The sequence below is a fragment of the Ambystoma mexicanum genome, chromosome 4p (genome assembly GCF_040938575.1).
Source record: "Ambystoma mexicanum isolate Mex_15411 chromosome 4p, UKY_AmexF1_1, whole genome shotgun sequence".
Classification (NCBI taxonomy): Eukaryota; Metazoa; Chordata; class Amphibia; order Caudata; family Ambystomatidae; genus Ambystoma; species Ambystoma mexicanum.
The window spans coordinates 254,587,995-254,600,127 of record NC_090927.1 but is presented as its reverse complement, the minus strand read 5'-3'; the positions used below and the strand labels follow the sequence as shown (position 1 = coordinate 254,600,127).

At 44.7% G+C, this 12,133-nt stretch overlaps 1 protein-coding gene across 1 annotated transcript in view; it reads right to left on the bottom strand.

Moving 5' to 3' along the window:
• LOC138453178 (cytochrome P450 2K4-like) overlaps positions 1–12,133 on the bottom strand; it is a 557,377-nt gene that overhangs the window by 359,316 nt on the left and 185,928 nt on the right. Inside the window, exon 3 of the mRNA XM_069605777.1 lies at positions 619–768. Within this exon, the coding sequence (XP_069461878.1) occupies positions 619–768 (150 nt within the window). The remainder of the gene's footprint in view (positions 1–618; positions 769–12,133) is intronic.

Sequence of the window (12,133 nt, the reverse complement as noted above, 5' to 3'; positions counted from 1 at the left end):
TTTACATGCTCTGGAAGACAGTAGTTAGTCCCAGAGAAGGTATTTAAACCTTGGGAAGTCTGAAAGACAACCCTGTGCCACTGCACTGAAGGTGCAGTGTGATACACAGAAAAAGATGATGCCTATGGAGTTGTTTAAAAACTCCATAACCAAAGAACACAAAAGTAAAACACACATCAAAATACATGAAAGAGTGGGAAAGAAGGCGTACACTCTTTCCAGGTAAAAAAATCAAATCCTAGAAATCCAACAAAGTTGCTTGGGGGTCTCAAAAGGTAAGGAAAATTAGCACATTTTGAGAATCCTCCCTAACAGGGGGGGATTCAATTTCTCTTGAATGTCATGGAGACATCTAACGGCAAGACAAAAGACAGCATCTCATTGTATCTGGGATATTTCGGTAACCAAAGTAGTAGTGTGATGTGTCAACGAAATGGCCATTTCATTCAATATGCCCAAATGTCGTTGCTCTCAAGTATAATTGATTATGAATGGTAGTAAGAAAAATTTTAAAAATGTAATACACCAATCTATTTTCCTCTCTTTTTCCCATTATTTTTGTTGACCTCAATACTTTTCCAGCTAACCTATCAATATTACTTAGTATTTAATACTTACCTTTCAGGGACTCAATATGCTGGGCCAAATAACCACATTCTTCAATCACTTTGTCTTCTATTGTAGACTTTCCCATGCCAAAGTCTCGTAAAGTTGATATTGTAAACCTTCTCATCACTTTCCAGTTCTCTCCATGCGATAAAATCATACCTGCATAGAATTGTAATGAAAAACAATATTTAAAAGCTGAGTATTTTTGACTCTAAGTAAAATATTTTAGAAATACAAAATAAAAAGGAGAATAAGTGAGAAAGCATTGTTTAAGAAGGGTAATAATTCTGGAGGGTTATTTTAACAATGTCTAGAAAAGATTGTGCTAATTTGTATTCTCATTTTTATTGGACTTAACATAGCACAACAATACAGAAGATTGAGCTAATTTGGAGAATTAATTCATCCCAAGGCCTTTGTCAATCTCTAAATGAAGGGGAGTTGGCAGGAATGTCCTTGTCCTTATAATGACAAAATGATGAATAGTTAAATGTTGTTTCTACCGAGTAAGCAATTTAATGCTTCCAGTCAAAACTCAATTGATTGGTTTTTTTCCGAAGATTTTTTTTTCAAAATGATTCTTTTACATGATGGATGTTTTTACCCATTATTATCATTTGAACAAGTAGTGGGACACAATGCTGTGGTTGTGTTGTGTTTTATTAAGGAGGGCAATTTTAATAAGAATGATATTATGATATCTCCATATTTTTGCTACATCGAAATCTTTCTTTAGAGGTAAATAACAGTTTTGATGTGGTTTCCTACTCCCCCTTTTTCCCACATTTTCCGAGACAGCAGCAGTTTTGTGTCCTCTAAATCCTGTGCCAGTGGTCAACATCACCAACAGCTTCCCAGTTTTGAAACCTGCATTCTCCCACACCCTCACCATGACCCTGTATCCTCGCATCTCTAGAGTTGCCCCACAACCTAAACTATGTCTGTGAGGTTCCTCCGCTGCCATTGTGATGGTTAAGGTTGGGGGCCAGCCCTTTGGATGACCAAGGATCAGCAGTGCTCAGGTTTCACTGCTCAAGTCCAATGCTTGCCAGTGGAGAGAGAATGGTGCTCAGAGAACTGTCAACCCATCATTAGCCCAGAACAGGGAAAAGGAGAGGCCAACAACCATGGAAACAGGCCTTGCAGCGCTCCACTGTGGGACCCTATCCACAACACCTAGACATATGTAGACAGGACATCTTTTTGTGATAATTTAAAAAAGTGCCTCTATTAGGTGCTGACACTGTCAGTCTGCGAGGAGGCGCTTCCCCCACCACTCACTAGCAACACAAGTGGATTAGCAGGAGGGATGGGACCAGTACACCCAGAGGAGGGAAATAATTGGTTTTATTCTATCTCCTGTGAAGCAATGCTGTTGATGAACTATGAGAGCTCCTGGGCCCCACCCAACTCACTTCTTGAGATGCCCCGCTTGTTCCTTTTGTGCTTTCACTTCCAAAAGGAGTGGGAGTTGTGCTGAAGACCATGACCATCAGATTGAGGCAGTTGATCCATACCAAGAAGAGCTGCAATTCCTTTGGCCAACCCAACCACCCTGGCCCCAAAGGCTTCTTGCACATCTTTTGGGTTGCTTTGCCACTTTCCCCAGAGTAGACATTTCAGATGTTAGGTTTTTGGCAAACTCTGAAGATCAAGAACCTCAGAAAGAACTTGTGATCTGAGTCAGAGGAGAAAGGCTAAGCATGCAGAGCGAGGTGGGAAGCTAGAGGGCTATAGTGGGGTCAACGCTGATTCCAAAGGAAAGCACAGAGGCAGTGCAGAGAAGTCAGAACAACAGAACATGATGAGAGGCCAGATGCCCAGCTTTTCCCTGTTGGACGCATTGGAGCAGATGCTTTTCCAAATTCAGCACTGTTGCTGAAATATGGTGGTAGCAGTGAGGTACTCCTTCAGGCAGACAATGGGAGGGATAATGAAGTTGGATAAGAGCCAGAAGACCGAGTGGAAGTCGACCCACTCACTGAGATGATCCTGTTCCAGATGGCTAAGGGGCACCACAGAGTTGGAGGAAGAGTCTAGACTGGTGGAGGGGGGCAAATGAGGATCGGAGAAGACTCAGGTTGCTAACCAGAAAGGTCCCATTTTCTCAGAGGAACCCAGCCAGATATCTGTAGTAAGGGAAAATGCAACAGCTCCGGAAGTCCGAGTCCTCAGGCAGGGGCCGACTGGGCCAGGGGGCAGGAGGGCATTTTCCCCCCAGGCTGGTAGTGCTGGTGCTTCCAGGGCCGGCCAGCACGGATGGATTTCATGGTCGTGTATCCCTCGTATTTCATCTTAAAGCTAAACGTTTGCCTCACCCTGCAAGATGAGTCACCAGTATTTGAGCTACGTGAGGCACTCTTGCAGATGGCAACAAATGTTTCAAATGTGCCTGTCAGGCACTTCACGAGAGCAGCCACACCGATGTGCACAAGAGAAGAGGAAACAGGCAGCAACTGCAGTTTAATGTTCTCATCCTCTCCTGGTATGGAAGAAATGTATTTTGTTAATGCAGGCCGCTACCATAAGAGTTCATATCACATGTATTTCCTTTGCTAACACTTCTAAGTTGTGTACTGCTTTTCTAACCTTTGAAAAAAGTCTCGCAGAGACAGTCTTGCTGCTGCCAGTAAACGTTATGGAAAGACCCAGGCTTAACAGGCGGAGCTCTCCGACTTTGGCTATCTTTGACAACACCACTGCTCTTACCCCTAAAATATCGTGTCTACTGCACACCAATGCATTTTTAGCTCCTGCTCTAGATATTACTTTTAATGTTTTCAAATTGGAAATGCTGCAGTTAGGGACGTTTTCCTTCTGAAAAGGAAACTTCCATTCTGCACAAGGGCACATGACAAATACTGCAGTCACAGAGAGAAATGCATATCAACTCTTGCCTTGCTTAACTGGCGCAAGCATTGGGAAGCAGCAGCTTTTTATTTGCACGTGCACCGGACCTGCCTTTCTTTTATTCCAAAAAGTTTTTTTCAGATTATGATACAACAAATCTGGTTGCAGCATATTCACACAGTCATACACAATTCAAATACAAGTTAATGTTTATATTAATGTTTTCACATTTCTTTTGCTCAAAGTTCATTTGCAAAACTTGTGGCGTTAGCGGAGAACAGTCTCTTTCCTTCTTTCTCAGTCCTTCCTTCTCCTCCCCTTCTTTTCCTATCGTTAATCTCTCCTCCTCCTCGTTCCTGCTCTTCCTCACTCCTTGTTCTTCTTCGCTTTCGTGGATTCTCTAATTCCACATAGGCCTGAACTTGCTTTGAATGCTCTGGAGAAATTTGCGTGATCTGAGTGGTACTGGGGAAGCTTGCTGTAGAGTTATGGGGAGTGGCCATGGCAGTGATAGGTGGTGAAGAGGCTACTGGTGGGAATGAAGAGCATGAAGGGGTCTCAATATAAGATCTATGAACATCTGGGTGCTTACTTCTCTTCTCGCATAATTAAAGAAGTGCATCTTTAATTTAGAACACCTTACTTTAACAAGCTCTTCCATAGCTCTGTCAGAAATGAGTAATGAAAAGCAAAGCGTCTATGTATAGGAGTGCATCTATAATTTGCAATGCCTCACTACAAGAAGCTCTTCCATGACTCTGTAAGAAGTAGTCATTCAGAGTAAAGCAACTATTTAAAGGAGTGCATCTTTAATTCAGAATGCCTCACTGCAAGAAGCTCTTCCATGACTCTGTCAGAAGGGGCACAAGCACTCCTGATAGGAGCCGCCACCCGAGCAACGTTGTTCACAAGATGGCGGCCAAAACCGTGTGGTCACTGCCGGCTCTGCGGCATGAGAAGACGGAGAAAATAAAAAAATGCTCTGCTTTCCTAACCGCCTGGGTCGGTTCCCTGCCTCGTCGCCACTGTTGCGTGTTCACGGTTTCCTCCATGACCACCGTGAGCCCCCCACCTTACAGAACACACACGGGACACGCCACAATATTGGGCTGTCAGTGGCTGGGCTGTGTCAGCGTGTTCAGTTGGCGTACACGTTGCATAATTGCCCATTTTTGCCGAATTCCAGCGGCCCACGCATAGGAGGGCGAGGACTCAGGCAGGAGGCCAGGGCAGTACTAGACCAGAAGCCACACGTGTCCTTGCCAACAAGATTGACATAACGCAATGTTAACCATGTTATTGGCAAGTAAGATTCTCTATCTGACAGACACACGTGGAATCCCCACCTAGACCACTGCTCATTTATGTTCTATGATGGGAGCTCACAGTAAATATATATAGGGGTCGGTATAGGGTACATATGGAACTCTTTCCAAGCAAATGTATGTCAGTTTCCTGTGGAACCCCTCACTGTGCGTATGAAGTTAAACACGTGCCTGTAGGAGTAGCTGTGTTGAATGCGACATGGGACTTTTTTGCAGATGTGTTTGTTTTATTGTCCTAGAAATGCCTGCCGTTTGAAACCGTATAAGAGTTTGCAGTGGCAGCAAGAGTGGCCTCCTTGTCGCTTTGTGTGCCTTATGCTTGCTTCAGCAGCCAATATGTTTTGCAGCCATGCAAATAGCAGCGCTTATTTATTAGCTATTGAAGGACTAGGGCATTGCCATTACGTGCCTGTGCAGGTTGAGATATGGTGTGAAGGTTTGCTGGTTCCACGATCTCGGACGGAAGCACACTCCATACTGCTTCCTTCAAGCCACTGCTAGTAACTTATTCGGTGTTTGTATTCCTTTTGGAACATTTCTCATGAAGTGTACACTAGAACATGTTTCTCCAAAATGGGTCTTTCTTTGAATGTCAAAGCTCTTTAATATCTTTGGGTTGAAGCACTATGCACATCTTAACTTGCAAACATGAATCAAACGACCATTCGGCAGTATTAAAAAAGCGTACAAAATGCCAATTTATCATAGATTTAGATAACTTGTTTTCTTTCCTTCAGTTGTTTGCAAAACTGATCCGCAAAAATGATCCTCGGATGATAGCACATTGGTTTAAGCTCATGCTGCATACTTCTGTGTGCAACTTGTAGTTTCAGGATTTCAATCCTGGAAAAAGCAGATTGCATCCTTCTGAGGTAAACAAAATTAGCACAAACGTTTCGGGCAACACAGACCCCATCTGAGGGCTAACAGAACTCAGGATGTTTAAAACAAAAGCAGCAGCATTGGGGAAAGCAAATGGCAACAGATGTGAGGCAGGCAACATTGCAAAGCAGGAAACTTGGGCTATGAGGAACAGGCAGCCGGCAGGTGAGGAGATGCTAGTTTCAGGTCATCACTCAACGTTTCATACTTCAGGGGTCAAAATATTGAGTAGTAGCAACATGTGTAGTATCGCCTGTTTTTCCAGTGCTTGGCAGGCAGAAATCTGACATGAAGCGCTATACATAAATTGGCTATTTATGTATAATTATGATTAATAACACACGAGAAAAGGACCTATTGGGTACATCAACTCTAACACATCAGTCTCACAATATATTAATTTCTCTATTTTCGTTCTGGGGCTTTAAATGTGCGCTTTGCAGAGCTTGAATTACAAGCTGTGTTCTCTCCCCAAAGGATATACAGAAGTGTTATCACTTCATTGCCTTCTAAAACTGGCTCCTCCACATCAGCCATTTGCTGACAAAGAAGGGTTTAGAGCTCTTCAGTGGGCATTTTGTGTTTACGGTCCTTGGCAGCTTGTCATCTCATGATAATCAGCGGCTATTAACCTTATCTTTGTTACCATTGTAATGTATGCATAATGCACCTCCTTTGTCACATACAATTTATGTTGTAAGTTTTTGGGTGGGACGGCGCCAGCAATGCTTCCCACCTGGGGTGCAGTCTGGTGTAACACCGGCCCTGCCTATGAGGAAGAGGTGAGAAAGAGAAGATAACAGTAAGCCTGTCATACCTTATTTCTAGTGGCCTTGATAGGATGGGATTGGGTGTCAGGAGTGGAGAGACTGGCTTAGAGCCAATGCATCTTCAGTGTACCGCTGAAAGGGCAGAATGTGTTGCAACTTCATCCATCAGAGAAGATGAGCAGAAAATGAGGAGAACTTTGCCAAGTAGGTCACCAAGATGTCTGGCCCTGCCTCTTGTAGGGATACAGCTATAGTATCAGACATACCAGACACATACGGTCAAACATTGGTTAACATTTTGTACACAGAAAACCCAAAGGATAACAAAATGTAGCGGGTGCACTAATAATATTAGTAGCACTATGGAAGGGTATAAAGTGGCTGATACAGGAGATATTGACGGTTTCGAAGGATTGTGCCCAGGTGTTAGAAGACATTGCTTAAGTAAAGGTACAGAGGAAGCAGTATAAACTAAATGCTATGCAGCTGACTGACAGTCATGGGCGCTAGCAAGAAACGTGAAGAAGATCGAGCGGAAATAAGGCAAATAAAGGAAGAAAGGTAAGCTCTCTAAAAAAGTTTTTATAAAATACAGATTTCGGCACCCCAATCAGTAGTAAATGGTATGGTGGGAAGTTACGACCAGGCATAATTTGAGGAATATGGTCGTAATAATTGAAGACCATTTAGAGAAGCCGGTAAAAACCGCCACTGCTGTTTTGTAACCCTCTTCACCGTTTGAGGCCCCATTCCCATCCCAACCATAGGCCCATGCACCAAGGGACCTCATAAATACACGGGTAAGGGAAAAGAGCATCAGAGTAAGGGAACCAGAAAACTGGAGTTTGGCAGTACATGATAAAAGTGTTCGAACAGAATTACGACCACTTTTACCACACTGCCGAATAAGGAGTTGGTGCTAATTCTAACGGTGGAATAAGCCACGGCAGAATTACTGCCAACATGTGGTGGAATAAGACCCGGTACTAATTGCCCCAGCGAAATTACCGCCAAGATAAAAAATTGTATTTCTGCCATATCAGTCAAAATACCACTGAAATACCTCTGAAAACGGGCAGTAAGACACAGTGCAGTTACTTCCACCTAAAAAGTCGAGGTAAATTCATACAGGTGATGGAAAACAAGTCACAGCTGCACCCCATCGACTCTGAAAGACTACAAAAGTCCTGCACCTGACCAAAACCAACTGTCCACCACCATGCTGCCACTAACTGCTGCTAACTGAGACATGCAGTTCCTCCTGCACCACATTGAGCTACAGAGCCGGTCAGAGCAGCAGAGGGTGTAGAGAGGAGGAAGAGGAGGAGGAGATTCCATACAAGGGCATATTCCCCGGGTCAGGCCCTCACCCTAGACATTAACTGATATCCAGTTGATTACCATGGACCGGCTGAACAGGGAGACCTTTGTAGAGTTACTTTCCCTGATCCATGACGACATACAGAGCAGGATTAACTTAAGAACTGCCTTTACACCGGCGTTGAAGCTTGTGTCGGTTCTTCATTTCCTTGCAACTGGCACCTACCAGCACACTGGGGGCATGCTGCATGGCATGTCCCATCCCACATTTTCATTTGTACTTGTGCAGGTGCTGAAAGCACTCCTGCACCATGCCTCATGGGACATCTCGCTACCCACAGATTAATGCCACAAATGCACATTTCTACGCAGAAGCCTACCGGCCCAATGTAATTGCCACTCTGGACTGCTCCCATGTGGCGTTGGTGCTGAGCACAGGATCACACACTGCTGTGGCCGCATCACTGGTTGCGCACTCAAAGCTATGGTCGTGTGGAACAGCATACTGCCAGCAGACATGGATAACCACAGAGGCCAACGGACATGGGTACTGGATGGTACAAGTGCCATCACACAAACAGATCTCCCGGCACCATTGAAATGTGATGTGAAAGGGGGACTGACATTGGCACAACTGATCAATGCATGCCCTGTCAATGCCCTGTACATGCAGGACCTGTCCTCCCACACTACACAAGACAGCCACCAACCTGCAGGACTGGGACGTGCAGGACAATGCAGTAGTATGTCAGTGATGCACATGGCCCCAACAAGCAAGCAATACACACACAGATGACTGCAGGTACCACAAAGCAAGGGGGCACATACCTAGACATCGAATGTCACAGCTCTACACTGCACAAAGACAATGCAGCACTGGCAGACAGTAATGCCATGTAGTCTGGTAACCAGGTATGTGAAGCTATGATGGAAGGAATCAGACAATGCAAACATGCACAAGGACAGCAAATCACCTTTATCTTTCCTCTGCAATGCCATTCACAGACCATGATAGTGATGATTGCTGGTTGTAAACTGTGTGCATTTATAACACAACAATGCATAGGTTGCCCCATAGTGAATGGCTCTGCATCCAATAACTGGGATGGACAACCATGGTGTATGACAACACATGGAAAATGCATTCACAGAGTGTCCATCTACACACATACACAATGCATAGGGTTCCTGTTTTAGGGATTTATTTATGTTTACTTCCGGGGGTGTTTTTCCAGTGTTTTCAAAACATTTCAGAATCTGTATTTATCAGCGTTTTCCTGTTTGCCCCTTTCAAAAAATCACGGACGACTGTTTTTCCAGGTGTAAACACAGAAATGTTCTTTTATTGCTTCATTGCGCGCATATGTAGGAGCTGTGTTTCCTAACACACTGTCAAGTAACCAAGTATGCCTTCTTCTGTAACCAGCTTTGACTCTATATGTAACAGTGCCACAATGCCTCCCAGCTGCTGCGCAGTATATAAATATTAATAAATAAATAACATTGTTTTATGTTAGCTCGTATACGCGGGGAGGAAACGGATGTGCGCATTTCACTTTTCAAAGGCAGAGAGTTAATATGTTACCTTACAAAGCACACCCATATGTCTGCATTTGACACATTTATTGTGAGCAGGAATGGGAATAAACTTACCTTGCACATATGTTCATGGAAAAGGTACACCAGCAACATAGGAGAGTTTCACCTGTTGGCATGGCAACGGCAGAAACAGCAGCAACAGCAGTAGGACGTGGGATAATTGTTCGACGATAAGAAGGAATGAGTCAAACCGATAATGGAAGGCATGACATCACAATGCCCGTGCTCAGAAGTAAGGCAACCACATTTTACCATTATTTAATGTCTTCAGGAAAGTGTTGTGCATAATACAGAATATCACGTTTCATAAATGCCTCTTTGCCAATGTCATAGTTCATGTTGTAATGAAGGGACATCACAGGGTAACACGAATGGCACATGACTGGTGTTTGTTCTACTTTCGGATCAGTTCATAATCCGGCACAAACACCATATATGTTGCTTAGGGTACAGCTGGAGCGTTGGAGCCGATTCCTCGCAATCATAATTGAGCTGAAGGTTTTATTATCGAATGCTTCCCTCCCTTCTGCATTCCCATCATTCAATAGTGTTTATTCTTTCAGAGGAGCTACACTAAGGCAATGTATGGATGCAGTGTGTTTCCAGAGCCTACCCCTCCCTGCATGCCACAGTAGGATCGGTTTAGAGGCACATGCATAGGTTGTTCGATAAATAAATTGTCCAAATAAATAATTTTCCAAATAAATAAATAAACAAGCCCGTGGCTGAGGCCAGTAACGGCCTCTGGAGCAGTAACAGTCCTGCACACGTCCTGCTACTCTGCCACGGCCTTGTTTATTTATTTATTTGGACAATGTTTTTCAGGTCCGTGGACCCGATTAATTTATTTATTTCAGCGATCTTGGTCGGGACCAACATTGCAGAAGTAAATAAATTAATCAGATCTACGATCCAACAAACATTGTCCAAATAAATAAACAAGGCCGTGGCTGAGGCCTGTAACTGCCTCCGGTGCCTCATTGCAGGAGGCACATGAGACAGTAAGTCCTGCCCACGTCCTGCTCCTCTGCCACAGCCTTGTTTATTTATTTATTTGGACAATGTTTTTCGGGTCCGTGGACCCGATTAATTTATTTATTTACGCAATGTTGGCTGGGACCAACATTGCAGAAATAAATAAATGAATCAGCGCTACGGACCCGACACACATTGTCCAAATAAATAAATAAACAAGGCCGTGGCTCAGGCCTGTAACTGTCCAGCCCACGTCCTGCTCCTCTGCCACGGCCTTGTTTATTTATTTATTTGGACAATGTTTTTCGGGTCTGTGGACCCGATTAATTTATTTATTTCCGCAATATTGGTCGGGACCAACATTGCATAAATAAATAAATAAATCAGATTCACGGACCTGACAAACATTGTCCAAATAAATAAATAAACAAGGCCGTGGCTGAGGCATGTAACTGCCTCTGGTCACGGCATGCCACTTACACACCTGCAGAGAGGCAAAGCTGCCTACAATGCACCCCCCCTCCCCACATCCCACTGCATCTCCCCTCTCATTACAACGCTGGCACAAAACCATTCAGTGACGAATGGCCCATCATTAGCAGTTTCCTGCCAGCATTGTGATGGGAGGGGCTGGTATTAGCTGCAGGGGGAACTGAAGTGCCCTTATTGTTGTGCTTATAAAGAAATAAGCGCAACAATAAGGGACTAATTGACAGAGAAAAAAACAAAAGCAGTTCGCAAAAAAGCACTCAATTCACCATTCGGCCACAAGGTGGCAATGGTGCATAATCATTTAGGGCATTAACTACAACTCTTTCAAAGAGCTGCCAGGATAGCTCACTGGCAACACTTCTGTCTTGACTACAAGACAACACAGCTTCACATCCTGCTCCCTGCACATAGTAAGTAAGTATGATTTAATGAATTACTGGGGTTTATGGAGTCCCCTGAGTAATAAATAAATATTAATGGGAATATCGGTAACCGGACCCCCTAACGATGCACTATGAATGATACCTGTGACCTTTGCCCTTGCAGGTGACTCTGTATACCTGTGCAAGACATGTACACTGTAAAAGAATTGTTGTTGCCTGCACACCAGTTTGGGAAAATAATTTGAACTAATTCTAAATTGATAACTCTAATTTAGATGGTTTTTAGGGTGTGGGGAGAAATACTCTGGCATTGAAAGCTGTAACTTAACAATTCTATACTGAGGGCCCGAATCATAGAATCCAGCGCAGAAAAGGCGCAAGTGCTGCGTGCCGAGGAGCCTGCACCAGCCGTGGCGCAAAGAAACAATTGCACAGCACACATATTCATGGATTTCCTGAGGCATCACTAGCCATGGCGCAAGGAAAATCAAGCAGCACCAGTAACGCCCCCAACACGCCCCATGCGCAGTAAAAAGCAAGTAAAATGCCAAACACGGCGCAAGCCCCAGCGCCATCCCTGGACCAGCATACAGCCCCTCCCCCCCACCCAGACGGGGTACACACTGAGTTTCCATGCGATTTGTCCGATGCACCCCATCAGGCAGTCCGCAACACCTGTGACACCCCAGCCCACATCACCCCAGCCTGCAGGCAGCCCCCACTACATGGGACACCCCAGCCTGCAGGCAGCCCAGCCTGCAGGCAGCCCCCACTACATGGGACCCCCCCAGCTCCCATCACCCCGCCTGCAGGCAGCCCCCACTATATGGGACCCTCCAGCCAAATCACCCCAGCCTGCAGGCAGCCCCCACAAAATGGGACCCCCAGCCCCATCACCCCAGCCGGCAGACAGCCCCCACTACATGGG